Source organism: Physella acuta, unplaced genomic scaffold, assembly GCF_028476545.2.
Source record: "Physella acuta isolate Inbredline_101_S28 unplaced genomic scaffold, ASM2847654v3 ptg000003l, whole genome shotgun sequence".
NCBI classification, from domain to species: domain Eukaryota; kingdom Metazoa; phylum Mollusca; class Gastropoda; family Physidae; genus Physella; species Physella acuta.
The window spans coordinates 220694-240033 of record NW_026731523.1 but is presented as its reverse complement, the minus strand read 5'-3'; the positions used below and the strand labels follow the sequence as shown (position 1 = coordinate 240033).

The 19340-nt window shown below is 38.6% G+C and overlaps 2 protein-coding genes across 4 annotated transcripts in view; one reads left to right on the top strand and one right to left on the bottom strand.

The window, feature by feature from the left end:
* The window catches only part of LOC131950003 (neurogenic locus notch homolog protein 1), a 43513-nt gene extending 34261 nt beyond the window's left edge, over nucleotides 1–9252 (top strand). Inside the window, exons 9-13 of the mRNA XM_059312376.1 lie at nucleotides 2881–5172; nucleotides 5987–6248; nucleotides 6721–6810; nucleotides 7699–7883; nucleotides 8937–9252. Of these exons, the coding sequence (XP_059168359.1) occupies nucleotides 2881–5172; nucleotides 5987–6248; nucleotides 6721–6810; nucleotides 7699–7883; nucleotides 8937–9166 (3059 nt within the window). The 3' untranslated portion in view covers nucleotides 9167–9252. The remainder of the gene's footprint in view (nucleotides 1–2880; nucleotides 5173–5986; nucleotides 6249–6720; nucleotides 6811–7698; nucleotides 7884–8936) is intronic.
* A 3385-nt stretch (nucleotides 9253–12637) lies between these two features.
* Nucleotides 12638–19340, bottom strand: part of LOC131953376 (3-hydroxyisobutyryl-CoA hydrolase, mitochondrial-like) — a 13522-nt gene continuing 6819 nt past the window's right edge. For all 3 annotated transcript variants that reach the window (XM_059316936.1, XM_059317721.1, XM_059318480.1), the window contains 8 exons: nucleotides 18622–18702; nucleotides 18127–18179; nucleotides 17940–18018; nucleotides 17295–17440; nucleotides 16798–16887; nucleotides 15102–15257; nucleotides 14240–14378; nucleotides 12638–13179 (listed from right to left, as the gene is read on the bottom strand). In XM_059316936.1, the coding sequence (XP_059172919.1) occupies nucleotides 13061–13179; nucleotides 14240–14378; nucleotides 15102–15257; nucleotides 16798–16887; nucleotides 17295–17440; nucleotides 17940–18018; nucleotides 18127–18179; nucleotides 18622–18702 (863 nt within the window). In that variant the 3' untranslated portion in view covers nucleotides 12638–13060. The remainder of the gene's footprint in view (nucleotides 13180–14239; nucleotides 14379–15101; nucleotides 15258–16797; nucleotides 16888–17294; nucleotides 17441–17939; nucleotides 18019–18126; nucleotides 18180–18621; nucleotides 18703–19340) is intronic.

Sequence of the window (19340 nt, the reverse complement as noted above, 5' to 3'; positions counted from 1 at the left end):
AAATAAACATAACACGAGACACCATTACTTATACAAAGCTTTCATATTTTATATTATTTTGACCGACAGATTGATAAAAGGGCTTCTATCAAAAATTAATTAAAACTGATTCTCACAAAACACGCTAATGCACTTACACACATGACATGATGTTGAATTTTTTTTTATTAATGTTTTTCAAATCCAGAACAGGACAACAATGAGTATCCTATGTTCGTATTATGTGATTGCATATATATATATATATATATATATATATATATATATATATATATATATATATATATATATATATATATATATATATATATATATATATATATATATATATATATATATATATATATATATATATATATATATATATATATGGGGGGGGGCCTAAAAAATTTTTTTTGCGGGGTGGCCCTTTTTTTCTAGTTCCGCCACTGCTGGTAGACTGACTCTCTTTCAGACTGACGACAGACAGAGAAAGCAAGTTAAATAAAAAGCTTGTAAAATAGTCTGAAATGTTCATCAACCGAATTTTATTTTAAATGCACGGGAGGCGATTCAAGAAAATATAATTTATTTTAAAGATACTCATTTCGTTTGATATTTTTTAGCTTAAAGCATGATTATTCTAAAATATTTTTAACAATACATATATTCACAAATTTAATAATGATATAAAATTGCGTAAACTTAACTATATTTAAAAACTTAATATTTAAATGGTAGATATGTAGTATATTTACGCCGTACAATTAATAGTTTATTTTTATGATACTTCTCAAAACCGAAGTTTACAAGCGATGTGGTGATAGTACAAGTCCGAAAAAAAATTTACTCTTCTTTAATCTAATATTTCCCACGAAATGGAGAGACTGATAACTACAATATTGATCATGTAAAATTTGTTTGTAATTAACCTGGATCCAATTAATGTTGACGTTGAGAGTTACCTTTAAAAGATGCAGAATCCTAAGGTCGAATCTCAGGCCCGGCGTCTGAGGGAGATACTTCGGGGGAAGATAACTCAGCAAGAAACACCTTGCACACCTATCAACTGCGGCAGTGAGAGGGGAGCCCTAGATTCCATTTTAAACAGTGACGAAGATGCCGTCAGAGATAATCTGAACAAGGACTCAGACTACATCCGTGGGTTGCGGCGAGGCGGCCAATGAGTGGCCAGTCTGCTGGAGAACGGCCTTGATGCCGCCGTCTGGCAGTTCGCGTGTAAGGTCTGCAGGTTCTGGTGGATGAAGGTGCCGGCTCGTAAGGAGGTATCCAAATGCAACAGGTGTAAGGTCAAGTACGATCCGATAACCTGGGACAAGGTGAAAGGTCAAGTACGATCCTATACCTCAGGACAAGGAGTTTGGTCAAGTACGATCCCATACCCCAGGACAACTTGAAAGGTCAAGTACGATCCCATACCCCAGGACAAGGTGAAAGGTCAAGTACGATCCCATACCCTAGGACAAGGAGTTTGGTCAAGTACGATCCTATACCCCAGGACAAGGAGTTTGGCACCAGGAAATTCTTACGCGAGTGAGCGAATGAATTTACAGTATTTGGCGAGATGAATATTACGTCATGTAAATGTTACAAATGTGGACAGATGGTGCCCCTGGACCGCATGCTGCCCCCGAGGAAAGACAGACCCCGTAAGACCAGGCTGCCCCATTCCTGTAATGGCATCAACTGTCCTAGACACGCCCATGATGCTGATGAAGTGGCGCTTGTGACCAACTTTGGCAGGATGCAAATCCAGGATCCAGGAGCGTCTGGCTACACTAGATGGGGAGGTAACTCGACAGGAGGAGTGCCTGGTGGATCAGCGTCTTTCGGTGGGCCGGGGTCATATGCAGGGTCAGGGTCATATGCAGGGTCAGGGTCATAAGCCGGGTCATCAGGTTCCAGGCGTGGATTAGCAGAAGGAAATGTGCAGCCGGTGTGCGTCTACCCCAAGGCCGGCAACCAGATCCGGACATTCAGCGAGAGACATCAGAGTACCGGCTCCACAGTGACAACTTTCCTAAGTAAAGTTTCTTCCAGGTATTTCTTCGGAGGGGGGGGTGGTACCGAAGAAGGTCTGCCTGCCGCTCCCCCCGCCCCCCACCCCCAAAACGAAATGGAATTTATATACGAAATATAACGTTTAACAGTGTCCGCCCGCCCCTCCCCCCCCCCCCGGAAATTTTAGGTCCGCCCCCCCCTGAAAATTTCAAGTGCCCCCCCCCCCCCCAGGAGAAAAAAGTCTGGAAGAAACACTGTTCCTAAGTCAAGGCAGCCTAGACAACATGTCCGTCAGTCAGTTCCACTCGCTTGACGTCAGATTAGAATCAGACTAACACACACATCACACATGTGTAAATACAAATACTGGCGACCTGCTGTATACAATTCCATGACTTAATTTATGGCGTTAAAAAAAATAATTAGCAATGCTTTGTATGATAACGAATGACATAAAATATAGCCCTTTATCGGGAAGGAGGGGTAGGGGGGGGGGGGCTGAGCCCGCCGAAGAGATGCATGTTAGAAACTCAATTGTGAATGAAAAAAAGTATATTAAAAAATATTGTTTAAATATATTTTTTTAAAATAATAATTTTAAAACGTATCTAGAACCTACTACTAGTTGGTTATTAATTTACATTATTAATTTTTTTAAGCTGTGCCTGTTTATACTACAAATATAGTGAATTCAATATTTTATTTTATTTTTTAAACTGTGTTTTTTATACTAAAATATAGTGCACCAAAAATGAATAAAATATTTTTAATTTTTATTTAACTGTGCCTGTTTATACTAAAAATACATTCAATGTGCACCAAAATCAAATTAAATATTTATGGTTTCATCAAATTAAATATTCATGGTTTCATTTCCAGAGATTACAGACTGCCGCGCTCACGGTTGCTATAACAACGGCCGCTGCATCCAGCAGCACGCGAACGCCACGTTCGAGTGCATCTGCCAGAGGGGGTTCACCGGGCAGAGGTGCGAGAGGGAGCTGTGCGCCCCGGGCGTCTGTCAGAACGGCGGCACGTGCAAGCTCGTCGACCGGCACGCGTACACCTGCGAGTGCTCCCGCGGGTACAAAGGTCAGAACTGTGACGTGCTCTCCTCGTGCGAGCCCAACCCGTGCCAGAACAACGGCAGGTGTTTCCAGGATCGGGGAGGGGATTACTACTGCCACTGTGAGGGGAGGTACCGGGGGAAGCACTGCGAGCACGAAGACCCCTGCGCATCTACGCCGTGCCAAAATGGCGGGAGATGTGTCGTAGACGGGCGCCATGACCAGTACCACTGCCACTGTCCCACGCCTTACTTTGGCGAGTCCTGCCAGCACAACAACGCCTGTCTCCCCAATCCGTGTCTCAATTCGGGCACGTGCGCGCCCAACGATTTCACCTTCACGTGCGCGTGTAAGCCCGGGTACTCCGGACCAACGTGTGATCTGTCTGATCCGTGTGCTGTATCGCCGTGTCAACACGGGGGCACGTGTAAGACCGACCTTGAAAGAAACTCACACCTGTGTGAGTGCCCACCTGGATACACAGGTGTATCATGTGAAATACACGAAGCCTGCGACAGAGGACCGTGTAAAAACGGAGGAAAATGTTTCCCAGAAGGCGCTGGATATTTCTGCAGATGCATGTCAGGATTTTCCGGAACCAACTGTCAAAACCCTTCCGCGTGTGCATCCTCCCCTTGCCACAATGGCGGCTCGTGTTACGAATCAGCTTCCAGTTACATCTGCGCATGCGCGGGGCGCTATTCGGGTAGATTTTGTGAGAACGAGTTAACCCAAGGGCCATGCGGGGATAACCCTTGTCTAAACTCTGGCACCTGTTTCCAGTCTGGAGATTCCCATGTTTGCGTGTGTCCTTCGAAATTCACCGGCAGCAGATGCGAGAAAGAGATGACAAATTCTTGCGAAAACGTCCAATGTCTCAACGGGGGCTCATGCTATTCTTCTGGGGATCACTCCATCTGTGTTTGCACCGCGGAGTTTATCGGCGATTTTTGCGAAACGAGAAATCCATGTTTTGTACATCCCAACTCAATTTGCGTTGAGAACCAAACATGTGGAGTTGATTCAGGACGGTCTTCTCCGTGTGGTGCCAACGGCGTCTGCCAACCGTGTGAGAGAGGCAGGCCCTGCGGTGTAGAAGGCAGGAACTACGTGTGTTCTTGTAGATCGGGCTACATGGGAAAACAGTGTGAGATTCCAGACCGGTGTACCCCTGGGTCGTGCGGGGAGGGGGAAATCTGCGTCCCAGTTCCAGGACAAGACGGCTTCACTTGTGAATGTCCTTCTGGAATGACGTCACGTGATTGCACAGCTTCTAACCCGTGTAACCCTAACCCTTGCAGGAATAACGGCACTTGTACTCGATCGGTTGGAACTGCGTCGTCTTCATCTCGTGTTGCACCTTACGTCTGCGACTGCAGGAGTGGATACACGGGGTTCCACTGCGAGGTTCTCAACAGCTGTGTTCAAAACCCCTGCCAGAATAACGGCGAGTGTATCACTGAGTTGACCGCAGCTGGGATCAGCATCCGGTGCCAGTGTCCAAGAGGATTTTCAGGATTTTGGTGCGAGGTTAAAACGTCTTGCAGAGTTCATCCGTGTATGAATGGCGGCGAGTGCGTCATATCCGGTCATGCGCAGCACGGAAACGAACCGGATGTTGTGTGTCGCTGCCCGCGTGGATTCACCGGTGCCTTGTGCGAACGAGAGCTGGACTGTCATGACGTGGGGTGTCTTAACAACGGCAGGTGTCAAATCAACTCTGACGGAAGACACCACTGCGCATGCGCAGACACGTTTATCGGAAATTTCTGTGAAACTCCTATCAACTGCGACATGGCACCTTGCCTGAACGGCGGGATCTGCGTCCAAGGACTGGTCACCATCGGTGCCAAACGGACGGCACCCAGGTGCGTCTGTATGCCAGGTTTCACGGGGATGAGGTGCGAGCATTTGGACACGTCGTCAGCCTGCTCCGTCATCACGTGTCAAAATGGCGGCAGGTGCGTCCCCGACCGGGCACGGGGTGGGGTCTGTGTGTGTCCCAGAGGCTGGCGTGGGGACAGGTGTGAGGTCAGGGATGTGACGTCAGACACGTGCCATTCAAAAGTCTGCTGGAACGGAGGCTCCTGTGTTCTAGCCCAAGGTAGGTGTCCATCTTTCACTAAATACATGCATACATATATACATATTCAGAAGGGGGGGGGGGGTTGAAGCTGGTTGTTTTTAAGAGGCCCAGGAAAATTTAAAAGGAGCCCAACCCCACCCCAGATTTAAAAAAAAAAATTATTGTTTATTTTTTTCCCAATCATAGCCTGATGATCATCTTCAGCTTGATAGCAATTAACGCGACAAAATTATTTCAACAAAATAATTAAGACACCAATAGGTCTAGTACAGAATCGTTCCTGGAGACAAACGGGAACTTTTTACTTCGGTTCCCACCGGGATTTTTCCCTATAGACCGGCGGGTCAGTCCACCTCTGCAGTAGCGTAGCGAGGGGGGGGGGGGACATATGTTGGGTTGGAAATGGGTTGGAAAAATAAATTGAAAGGTTGAGGGGGGGTGCAAATCGAAATCTCGAGGGGGGGGGGGGTGCAAATCGAAAGTTTGAGGGGGGGGGGGGTGCAAATCGAAAAGTTTGTCCCCGGGCGCCGGGAAGGGTCGCTACGCCTCTGCACCTCTGTAGTTATTTTACACAGAATACTGTTACTTATATTAAAAAAAAACATTCACAAAAAGATATTTATAAAAAAATAGAAGCTGGCAAGTAAGAATCGAGAAGTTAGTGACCTATTGATATACCAATGTGTGTGTTGCATATTGTCCATATGAATCTGAATAGACAAGCCTTGCAAGGAGACGTACTCTTGACTTCGCGCTATTTATAGTTTACGCGATATTTTGTATACATTTAGTAATGTTTAGATTGTAATTCTATTCCCTCACCTGACTTCAGGTACCACCAGACCTACCTGTCTGTGTCCTCCAGGATACTCTGGCAGCGACTGCCGCGTCCACTCAGCCCCCTGCACCACCAACCCGTGCATGAACGGCGGCACGTGCACCGCCCTTGACCCAACCAGGGCAGAATGCACGTGCCCTCCAGGCTACGCCGGCGTCCGGTGCCAGATCAAACCCAGCGACCCGTGCACGCCCAACCCGTGTGCCAACGGTGGCCGCTGCTCCGTGGACATCGGGGCCCGTGGCTACATCTGCAGGTTAGAGCGTCTTTACAGCTGCTTCAACTCTTTCATTCCCCTAACCTGGCTATAGGAAAATACAGCTGTTCTTACATAATGTTGCTGAGGTTATGTTTATTTCTCTATGTAGTGATGGCAATGCCAACACAAGGGATCCTGCTAACATAACATAACTCGAAAACATGACAAAATATCAATTACGCTAATATCAAGTCTTCCACAGTGTTTCTTTCAGACTTTTTCTCCGGGAGGGGGGGGGACACTAGTAAAAGTAAAATATAATATTTTCTCTTTAAATACTGTTTCTTTCCAGGAGGGGGAGGGCGGTAGACGGTGCTTCGAAAAAGGGGGGCGGGGGCAAAGAGATGCCTATAAACATCAGAAATAAAACGAAAAGAAGAATAAATATGATTAATGGCAGCTTTATCTTTAACCCCAACAAGTATAAAATTATAACAGGCCCATAATAAATGAACATATTTTTCTCCAGATGTGAGCTCCCATACACGGGAGATAACTGTGAAATTAAAGCTACCGGAACCTGCTTGATAAATCCTTGCAAAAATCTGGGCACTTGTGTGTAAGTTATCCAGATTTACCATTTGATACATTCCATTTTAAACAATTAAAACCACACAAAAAGAAAAAATATATTAGATCTATATGGTCATTGGTCAATATAATGTTATCTGTGAAATTTAGGCATAGTATAGTCGATGTAATTTTAGCAATGTTATGTTTTCCTTTCTATGTTTTCTTTCTAACTGTAAATTTAAATATTAAATTAGTCATTAAAAATTAATTTTAACTTTACAAAATTCAGTTATAAAAGGAGATAAAGTCATGAATTTTGTATGCAACCAAAATGCAATATTAAACCACTCTAGTATATGTAATAATATCAATGTTATTTAATCAACATAATGGTATCTATGGTAATGATGTGTACTTAAAGTTTCTGTCCTAATGTTGTATAATCTAATTTTATCATGCAAATATATTCTTTTCATATATTCTTGTCCGTAAAATGGTGTCAATGTAATCATGTCAATATCACCATATCAATTTCATCAAATTAATGTCATCATATCTATGTAATCATGTCAATGTCATTATATCAATGTCATCATGTCAACTTCATCATATGAATGTCATCCTGTTAATAACATCATATCTAAGTAATCATGCCAATGTCATCATATTAATGTCATCATGTGAATGTCATCATATCAATTGCATCATATCAATGTCATAATGTTAATATCATATCAATGTCAGCATGCCAATGTCAATGTCATCTAAACTATGTAATCATGTCAATGTCATCATATTAATGTCATCTTGTCAATGTCAGCTTGTCAATGTCATAGAGTCAATGTTACCATGTCAGTGTTACCATGTCAATGTCATCATGTCAATATCATCATATTAATGTCATCATGTCAATACACCTGTGTCTCTACACCAGAGAGATCCCGCCCCACTCCTTCGTGTGCCGGTGCCTACACGGCTGGCACGGTCAGTACTGCCAGACCTGGGCAGGGGGAAGTGTGCAGTGTCCGGCCGACATGTGTTCCACGAGGGGGGTGTGTTATCTGGGTCAGGACAACGAGCCCATGTGTCGGTGTGAGAACTCGTTCGGCGACCGATGCGGTGAGTAACGCAATTTTATAAGGCCGATTCTAGCCGGAAAAAGATACGCATGCGCAATGGGGAGAAACTACCGCCTTCATTCGCGGCGATGTTTTCGATGGTACTGCGCATACTTGTGTTTACAAACAAACCGCAGACCCTAATCCTATCCCCAACCAGTGGTGATGCTATGTCGGCTGTCACCCGATGCGGTACTTGTGGTGTCACCCCCACCCCTTTTGTAGTAGTCGATTTGTACTCAAAAGATAATTAACTTTAATTAATCATAAATGGAACTGGCAAAAAAGTATATTTCTTCTGTACATTTTGCAGTTTTTTTGCCTTGGTGTCACCCCCTAAATAGTGTCACCCGGTGCGGTACTCGTGGTGTCACCCCACCCCTTTTGTAGTAGTCGATTTGTACTCAAAAGATAATTAACTTTAATTAATCATAAATGGAACTGGCAAAAAAGTATATTTCTTCTGTACATTTTGCAGTTTTTTTGCCTTGGTGTCACCCCCTAAATAGTGTCACCCGGTGCAGTACGCACCCCGTCCCCGCTACGCCTATCCATATCCCAAACCCTATCCCTCGGGAAAAGATGAGGATGATTTGCTCTTTACATCGATTAATGGGCATATTGTTGAGGGGCAGAGGCGTAGCGAGGGGGGGGGGTGCGGACCGCACCGGGTGACACCATTTAGGGGGGTGACACCAAGGCAAAAAATAGTAACAGATATAGAGAAAAATGTGAGGGGGGGGTGTGCAAATCGAAAGTTTGAGAGGGGGGGGGGGGTGGGGTGCAAATCGAAAATTTGTCCCCGGGAAGAGTCGCTACGCCTCTGAGGGGGGGGGGGGCACCATTAAGTGCCGCACCGGGTTACACCCGACCTCGCTACGCCACTGTTGTGGGGTCATTTTAGGTGCATGTGTGTGTGTGCGTGATGAGGGTAAGATTTTGCTAATACACTTACAATGGTTGATGAGGGTAAAATAGATCATCTTATAATCCACATTTACGTTGTTGTAATATAAAATTGTATGATGCTCGATTATTTTTATTTCTACTTTAGAATACACGTGTGGCGTCCTGCAGAGTGGGCTGTTCCCCCACCCCCTGGAGTGCTCCCTCTACACCATGTGTGTCTGGGGCAAGCCCTACGTCATGCAGTGTCCCAGAAACGACCTCCATTTCAACCCCAAACTGCGCATCTGTGATTGGCATGCGCGCGCCGGATGTACGTCACTGCAGCGGTCACGTGAGCAGGAATACCTAGGCGTGGTTTGGAGGATACGTCACTAGTGAGGGGACGGCGGGGCGGGGGTAGCACAAGATAGAAAAGTTATACCCCGTTTGAAATGTGTCAATTTGCCCCATTCTTGAATTTTTCAATGTTAAGTTATCGTAACGTGACGTTTTGTTAGTTCCTGTCTCAATATTACCGAGATATGCCCGTAATGCCAAAACTGAAGTAGTAAAACTGTTAGCAAATAGCCTCACCTATAAAAAAATAAGTAAAAATGAGTAAAGATTTCTCTTTAGACCTGCCATTCAGCAGATGAAGTGGAGTTCATTTTTCTTGACCTCGGCATATGAAGTATAAAGGGATAATGTGGTCAGCACTATACCCAGCCGCATTTACTTTCCAAAACGTGATTTCCACTGACTTGAACCTGGATTTGAACTCGAGAAATTCGGGTTCGCAGTCTAGCCACGCCGTCCCATCCCTATCAAAAATACTTAACTTTATCGTTTTTTCATTCGGCTATATATTTGTTATATGTAAATTCGACAATAAGGGCATTTCTTGCTTCAAATGTATCAACCATTTGTTCAATGACATCATATTATTTGAAACAGCAGTTTCTCAATACTGGCCAATAAGCCCATAAGAAATTTGACGATAAATCTAAATGGGGGTATATGCGCCTGCTTGTTAAGTCAATGTGCAGGGGGGGGGGAAGAGTCAACCAGCCCTCACACCACCCCCAGAATAGTAAACATGACATAAGAAAATAGCAATTTTAAAAAATTTGCCTATAAGTTGACCCCTGGAGCACTAATGTGGTTGCCCATGTCTGATGACTGTAGGACATGAGGTACCAACACAACTCTATTCATACAACATACATGGAAAAAAACTTAAGCCAACAAACTCAAACTGGTCTACATATAAACACATAAGGGGATTTTATTCTGATAAATACATTAGTTGGAGTACTACTTAATTCCACATACATTTCTTATAACCATTTTGGTAGATCAATTCCTAATTTTTAATTTTTTTTTCTCAGATCCCAATTGAATGTAGTCTTATTTGAAATAAAACAATTTTTAAATTAAAAAAAAAATATTTCTTTAATTTGTGTGGCAACTTGAAAAGAAAATATGAATCTATTGTTTTTTTTGCCTTGGATAGATACATTCCTGAACATTGCTGCCCATAGACTTGAACCCACTAAATGTTAATCACAACTACTACAAAATTATAACAGTAATACATTAATTTAATTCAAATAACAAAATTAAAAAAAAAAAATTAGTTAATTTATATTCTAAATTAGAATGTCTTAACGAGGGGTCATATAATCAATGAGCCAAACTGCCCAGGGTAAAAACCTCTATACTGAAAACATGGAGTAATACAACAACAATCTGTTTAACAGTGCTGATTAAAAATTGTATGTACAAGAAATTTCAATAACATGATCAGGCTATCACTCAGCTAACAGACATCTATTTGTATCATACATGTATTTGGAAACATATTTTTTTTGGCTTTACATTCTTGGTAGAATAAGCATGTTTTGTTGGCTCATAAGGAAGATTATTAAGTTAGGCTAGTTTTAACACCATTAGCCAACCTAAAGGGTATCTAAATAATCACCAGTCAACCCATGGGCTGTCTTAACACCAGCAGCCAACCCATGGTCTATTGAAACACCATCAGCCAACCCATAGGCTATTTAAATAATACCAGCCAACCCATAGTCTATCTAAACACCAGCAGCCAACCCATGGTCTATTGAAACACCATCAGCCAACCCATAGGCTATTTAAATAATACCAGCCAACCCATAGTCTATCTAAACACCAGCAGCCAACCCATGGCCTATTGAAACACCATCAGCCAACCCATAGGCTATTTAAATAATACCAGCCAACCCATAGTCTATCTAAACACCAGAAGCCAACCCATAGTCTATCTAAACACCAGCAGCCAACCCATGGTCTATTGAAACACCATCAGCCAACCCATAGGCTATTTAAATAATACCAGCCAACCCATAGTCTATCTAATCACCAGCAGCCAACCCATGGTCTATTGAAACACCATCAGCCAACCCATAGGCTATTTAAATAATACCAGCCAACCGATAGTCTTAACACCAGCAGCCAACCCATGGTCTATTGAAACACCATCAGCCAACCCATAGGCTATTTAAATAATACCAGCCAACCCATAGTCTATCTAAACACCACTAGCCAACCCATGGTCTATCTAAACACCACTAGCCAACCCATGGTCTATCAAAACATTACCAGCCAGTTCATTACTTATTAATTAATTATCGCTTGCCTATCATTATTTCAGCAAATTTTAGATCTTTGGTGTTTGTTAGAGCACTAGATACCACCCAGGTTTTACAACCCCTGAGTTAAATTAGGTCAAGTAACATTAGTTACAATCTCATAGCTACCCTCACAATCTTTTCAAATTCTGAGGTCACATATACAAAATGTGAAGAATACTTTACACCCAAATTAATTCAAGTCTAAAACCAGACCTTGTCTAGTGGTAGGTTAATAGAGCAACCTCCCAAATTATTATTTATCCTATACAACAAGATACAACGTGTGTCTATGTCACAAGTTAGGGGTGATGGTCAAACTCAGCCCACCCTGCCCTTGTAGTATCAAAGTAGTATCTAATTCAACAATAATAAATAATTGCCAAATATAACATTGATCATAAACTTGCTCAATGAGTCAGTAATTTACAAACTACTTTACGCTTGAATGTACACCAACACACACACACGCAAAAAGCTAACAGTAAAAATAATAAGGTTTATAAAAAAAAGGTTTCTCAACATCATCAACAACTCTGGATAAAACATTACTATTTAAAAACTTTCCATCTGGGAATAAAAATGCTTTAAAATCTGTTCAGGGATAATTAAGGAAGAAGGCAAACAGCCATTGTATCACTGACAAAAACTGTGACCCTAGTGATGAGAAGCCAAACAACTCTGGTGTTTTCAAGGCAAAGAGATAAATGCCAGGTTTTCTGAATGGGGAGTAGGGTATAAAGTTCCTCTTTAGACATTACGATCCATTTGGGCAGATAAAGTAGAGTTGCTGTTTCATGACCTCGGCATATGAATGGATGGTGTAGTCAGCATTATTTCCAGCCAGTTTAACTTTCGCCAACTAGTGATGTGCCCATCAGAGCTAGATGGACACAGGTATGCCCTACAGTCACAAGTCTGAACCTAGATATGAACTTGAGACCTTAGGACTAGCAGGCAATTGCTATGACATTCAATGTTAGGAGGCTGTTTTTTTTAAATACATTATTTTTTTTAGAATCTTTTTGTTTTAAAAGCATTTCTAAATTACATAAAAATATTTTCAAAAGTAAAACAATTTTACTTTAAAAAGAATATTTCTAAAAATTTAAAGTTGCATAAAAAATATTAAGTTTTTTTTAATATATCAAAATTTTAAACAGTTTTAATCATAGAAATCTATACATATCTAGTATTTTATGACTAACAAAACAACTAAAAAATTAACCTGAATTCAACTCGAGAAGGGTCACACATGTATTATTAGAAACAGTGACATGTAATATCATTAAAATCTTTAGCATCAATAAAACTAAAATCACCAGGAAGCTTATTCCATCTATCTACATTCTCCATCAAATTTTTTTTTTCTACATACAACCACAGCAGCATACATAAAACATTGGGCCAATTCTATTACATCTTACAACAAAAAAAATGCCAGTGTGATACACTGCTCACTATTTTAATTTTAAAAAAAAATTTTTTTAGCTTTGAAGAGTTCAGTAGTAACACCAACCTCATTTTCGGCATTACTAAATTTAAGTCAAAAAGTTAATGTCTGTAAAAATCATCTTTTTTTTTAAATGGCAAATATTAACAGAACAACTATAGGATAAATAGATCACAAATTTAATTCCCGTTTGGCATCAAGGGGAGAGAAGAACCACTCAACTTTACTCTGTGGGACATCTTTAATATTGGCAGGGTTCCACTGTGGGTTGTTGTCCTTGTCTATCAACACTGAAATTAAAAAACAAACTCTTAAACTATTTGGAATTGTCTGTTCAGCTTGAAAGATACTAAACACGTTAGGGAAAGTAAAGACGGCTGGGCATAGTGCTGACCACACTATCCCTTCATTTGCAGAGGTCACAGAAACACATGCACTGTCAGGTTTGAAATTGGAACTTTATACAAGCATTCCAGTTAGTGTTTGGACTAAGACACTACATAAAGAAAATTATATTGGCACACATGTTGCAGTTTGATGAGGATAAACTAAATGTGGAGCTTGACATCTTTTGCGAGTTTGAATATTTTTGTCAGTATGAAAAACCCTTTAATTCTGTAAGGTCACTAATATGACCCACAATAAAAAAATGAAAACCATGAAAAATAGTTAAATTATTGATTTCACGTATAAATGAATGTCTTAAATTAATCCAAACCTTATTGCTAGCTTAGAAATGTTAAACACAAATGTTTGTTTTATTTTTCTAAAAAACATAAAACCGATAAACAAGAGAAAAAAAAATGATTGATCCATGAATACACTATTTGGAAGTTGAAAATCTTTTGAACGAAACATGTGAAAAGCACTCTTATCAATCTCTAAAAATTGGTAACTAAAGAATTTGTTCATATATTAAACTTTGTTTGTGGGTCAAAATAAGTTTTTCATTTGCAGATCAAATCACAAAACAATGGGAAAATATACGAAAAAATATTTTTTAGTGTATAAAGATATATAATCATAGTAAACAAAAGGTGCAATATTCCAAAAATGGAAAACGCAGCTTTAAAAAAATACCCAATATATGGTTTAATGAATGCTATTTAGATAACGTCAACAGTTGGGGCAAATATAAAGTGCATTGTAAAAAATTGTTTTAAAGTGCAGACATATTCCAAAAAATCATGTTTAGCAAATTAACATTATAATACTTTTCATTACAGAAATGGTTCAAAAGTTTAAAAATATTAAAATCTAATTTTGGTGAACAACCCAGATTTTAAAAAATTTCTCCTGCGCAATTTGACATAACTGCTTTATACTGTGACTGAGTACCACAAGACTCACCTGCCCTTACACCTTCGTAAAAATCTTTCTCCTCCAGGCACCTCTGACTTAACCTGTACTCAATTTTCAGATCTTCTGCCAGGCTTCTATTTTTACCTTCTAGTAGAAGTCTTAAGGTAATCTTTAAAGAAATTGGTGACTGAAACATAACAAAAGATACAAAAAAGCTTTTATATTTCAATATTGAATAAGCTTGAAATATGTTAAGACATAAACTACGTGCCTGAAACAAAAATCATAAATTTGAGATAACTAAAAATTCAGCTATTACATATTTTTAGTTGATCTTCAAGTAATTTCAGTGAACGAAATGAAAGGAAAAAATGTTTTTTTCCCAAAAGATTTAACTATATGCGCAGATGACAAACTATGGAAAAGAAGTTTATCTTCACAACAAATTATAGCAACCCATGATTTTCTTTAAACTTATATACTTAATGGTATTAAAAAATGTGGTTTATTTTATTTCTTTAGGTGCACATACAAGAGCTTGCTATTAACACCTTTAAGATAGCAAAACAAAACAAAACAAACAAAAAACAAATTGATTATTTACTTTTAAAAACATTGATTAGATAACGTTTAAATAAAATATATTAAATATGTACAAAAGTAAAAAAAAAACAAAAAACAATAGCATTTTGATAATTTCCTTTTGTTTTACAATAGTTTTATAAGACACTATAACAAAATAAACCAGAATATAAATGAAAAATTAAATAACGATAGTCAAATACAACCTCCTAGCAATTGCTTTAACAATGAGATAATGCTCAAATTGTAGAAATAAAATATGTCGTCAACTTATTTTTTATGTGCTCTTCTACGATATGGCGTTAAACCAATTTGTTCCAGTACTGACCATTTTTTTAAGAATGTCCAGCTGTTTCTTGGCCCAGTCTGATTCATCTTTCTGTAAAGCTTCAAATATTTTCTCCATGGTTTGACCAGAGAACAGCCTGTTGATTTGCTCTACATGAGGTTTCAGGATAAATTCTTTATCAGCTTCTACTTGGGACTACAAAAGGAAAATACAGTATTAGCTTCTTATACACACACTAACTGGTCTAATGCCTTACATGGTGATTTGAATAGCATTTGGAATTTGAGGAGTCCACTGGCACAAGTTTTTGAAAAAATAAGAGTTACACTTATCGGCTGGTTAAAAAGAGTTAACCTATAGTATTTTTAAATTTTTGTACTAAGAACAAAATAAGAAACCTATAGATCAGGGAAATGTATAAAGGGTATTTCCGGAAAATGAATCTGAATTTATTTAGCAGATTTTAATAGTGGACTCCTCATTTAATAGATGACCAATTTATTTTAAAACACTGGTTGAAACAATACAGATGACAGAGAGAAATGGAAGAGCATAGATTTTCCGTAATAATTGGATACTGTCCATAACTTTCAGTATTTCTTCACATTTTTAATATAATTTAAACAAGAATAATTTTATATTATCGCAAAACTTAGCGTAATGATGAAAATCAGCAATGTTACGTTAACCATGCTACTTAAAAAAAAAACCCACTGTAACAATGGAAAATCTCAAATAGGCATTGTTCTTGGTATGAGTAGTATGACGTATGCTATAGGCCTACACTACCGATATCTAAACCAATGTGAACATAGTGACCTGTCAACTGAGTAAGAATTTTTTTCCCGGTCACAAGAAAACAAGAGAGGCCTTGTTGATTTTTTTTTTTAAATCTAGATTTTATCTAGGTAATATCTAGAAGAAAGGGTTATTTTTTTAAAAAAAATGATTCGTTATTGATCTAGATGAGCCTAGATCTAGTTGTTTAGTAAAAACTTTTCTTCTCGCACATCTCAAACAACGCCTCAATAAATTATGTCTGGGCTATTTTTACCAGTAATTTAGCTTTGTCTTGGCCTTTCCCCTCTCACATTTGACCCACACCCAGATCATTTTTTAAAATAAATATAAACCTATGCTCACATAATTTAATATTTATGTTTCAAACTTTAGACTATTTTTCTTGAAAAATAAAGAGTAGATCTAGATGTAGATTTAATTTTAATAGAGATATTTTCCATGCGAGACCAGACTTCCAATGATCAAGGCAAGACAACAGATCATTCTCGGGGTTAATAAAGTTCATAACATAGCAACGACTAGCGCCTAACATGACACTGGCGAGAAGGGATGGGGGAGGGGGATTGTTATGGAAGATGTTTAAAACCATCGAACCGGATAACATAGCTGAAATTTTGACTAGCTAAACATAATCTAAAACTCAGACCTGGAACACCAAGTTTTACCACAAGAAAAAAGTTTTTGACGCTAATGACGATTTTGATCTCTACTGAAGGCAAAAGCGTAACCTTTACAGCATAATCGTAATTCCGTAACCTGGGTGTAAAAATCGTAAAATTAAGGGCAAAACCCCACAAGTAGGCAGCCTTGCATAGGTCAAAGCATTACAAGGTGCCAGACCTGACTACCAGACCATAGGACAAATAGAGTTAATCCCTATGTAATGTTAGTTACCTTAGCAGAACAATAACAGCAATGGAAATGAACCTGTTACCTGACTCTGTAGTTCATTTAAAACACCAGCCACACCTTCTTTGCCTGCATCAACATTTAGATTTGTAAGACGTTTCTCTAATTCTGACACCTGTTTGGGATGAAGATAACTATTTACAACCTGAACTTCTTTTTACAATTATTTTGTTATGAAAGTAGATGACTCTAAAACTGCTATTAAATCTTATAAAAAACAACAACTTCAGCACTAAATGTGTATGCATCTACATCTTCGCATAACTTATTTAACTCATTTGATGCTCATTGATATGCTAATAACACATTCATTTTTTTCCCCTAAGTTACTTAACACATATTTGACAGGCTCACTATCATGTTCGGATACACTTAAACAGACACATGATAGTCTGTCAGTATATATGCAAAAATAGACAAAATGTTGGGATATATGTAAAAAAAAACCAACACATGACAGTTATGTTGGGATGAATGTAAAAAAAAAACAACATGACAATGAAAACAATGTTATCTGCCCACCTTTGAAGAATCAATAAAGTGTGTAGCTATCCCAATACTCTGCACATCACGACCTTTCAGTCTGAAACCTGTGAGGGCCAGGAATATTCCAAGCTTTCCTTCAAGCTGGGGGAGAAAATGGCCACCTCCAACATCAGGAAATAGGCCTAAAAAATGGATAAGTTCAAAATTTTGGGTGATTTTTACTTAGAACAAACAAGAAAAAAAGTATTTTTTTTCTAAAGTTACAATTTTGATGTCTTAATAACTAAATTTAAGAAAATGTTATGTATAAGTAAAAAAAACACAGATTTTATTTTAGAAGACATTACTTTAGATTCTTTGTTTTTTAAAATGTAACCTGCTGGAATAAGTTATTAAATTGTTAATTTGTTATATAACTCTGGGTTGGTATCTCCCACATAAGAAGTAAAATGTATTTTATTTTGCGTCAAAATATAGTAAATTGGTAACATGATAATTTTCTTTAAAATTAAATCATGATGGGGGAAGGGGGGGGGGGGGGGGGAAAGAAGAGAAAGAGAAGAGTGGTGAAGTGCATGCCAAAAATCTGAGACATGATCAACCAACATGAAGTTATCAAAAAAATATCAATCGAGAGGTCATGAAATAAAAATATTAATTTCACAGATTTATAGAACCAACCTATCCCAGTCTCTGGCATTGCAAACATTGTCCTTTCTGTGGCCACTCTAAACATCCCATGTACAGACAAGCCAACACCCTGGGGAATATACAGTTACAGTACAGTCATGTTTAACAGTGGGAGGAAGATAATGATTTAAACATGATTTTCATCACAACAGTAGCAAAACAAGGTGGTATTACTTACCCCTCCCATTGTAATCCCATCAATTAGAGCTACATATGGCTTCTTGTAGTTGCCTAAAAAAATATCATATTAAGCGTTCATAAATAATTCTCAGACAAAATGAAGAAAAAGCCATTATTTTATGGTTGAGGATGCATGAAGAAATGCTGAGTGTGTGTAACAAGCTAAGGATAGTGTACTAATGTGTGTACGAGGCCAGACAGATGTACCTATTTTATAGTTGATGATGTGCGTATCAAGGCTGCGTGTGATGATGTGCTTAAAATTGTGGGTTCCAGGCTAGACAAAAGTATCTATTTTATGGTTGAGGATGTGCGTACAAATGTAATGTGTAAAAGACTAGACAAACATACATATTTTATAGTTAAGGATGCGCATAAAATGTACCTATTTTATGTTATGTGTAAAAGACTAGACAAACATACATATTTTATAGCTCAGGATGTGCATACAAATGTATTTATTTTATAGTTAAAGATGCGCATAAAAATGTACCTATTTTATGGTTGAGGATGTATTCTTCCTTAAAAAAATCCTGGGCTAAACTGTCCCCTTTTCTTCCAGCCTCTGTTACAGCTAGAAAAGAAAACAAAAATCTCTGCGAAATATTTGCCTGACAATGTTAATCTCACAAAAACTTAAAAACTAGATGGGCCATGCTATACATGGGATAACCTGTTGTTCAACAGTAACATGCTAAACACAAAATAAAAATACGCAAAAGGTTTTCATTCTACTCAATGTACGGCTAGTCAATGTACAGCAGAACCAAAACTGGAAATTTCCTAGTTGCGACTACAGAGTCATGTTCTAAAAATACATTGTGTATGAGTATCTAACAGCAATCCCAGTTAACTAAGTTAAAAAAGTTAGTGTAATAAATCCTAAAAAAAGTGTTAATTCAAAATGTCTCAAATTATTACATATTTAACCGTCTTTGATCTTTAACTTTAATTTGATGACCAAGTTATATTTCTTTCTGCAAAAGTTCCCATGCTAGTTAATTTTTGTCTGACTGGCTATGCTCTTCTTATGTATCAGCTAACATATAAAGAAATATATAAACAGAATAGCACAGAGCTGACCAGTTAAATTTTTTAAAATGGGTGTAAGTTTAGTTGAATATTTTGATTTGCTTTTTTTGTTTTTTTTATACTATTTTATCGTCAATAAAAAAAAATGCTTCCAGGATATGTTTCAATTTATTGTAATAA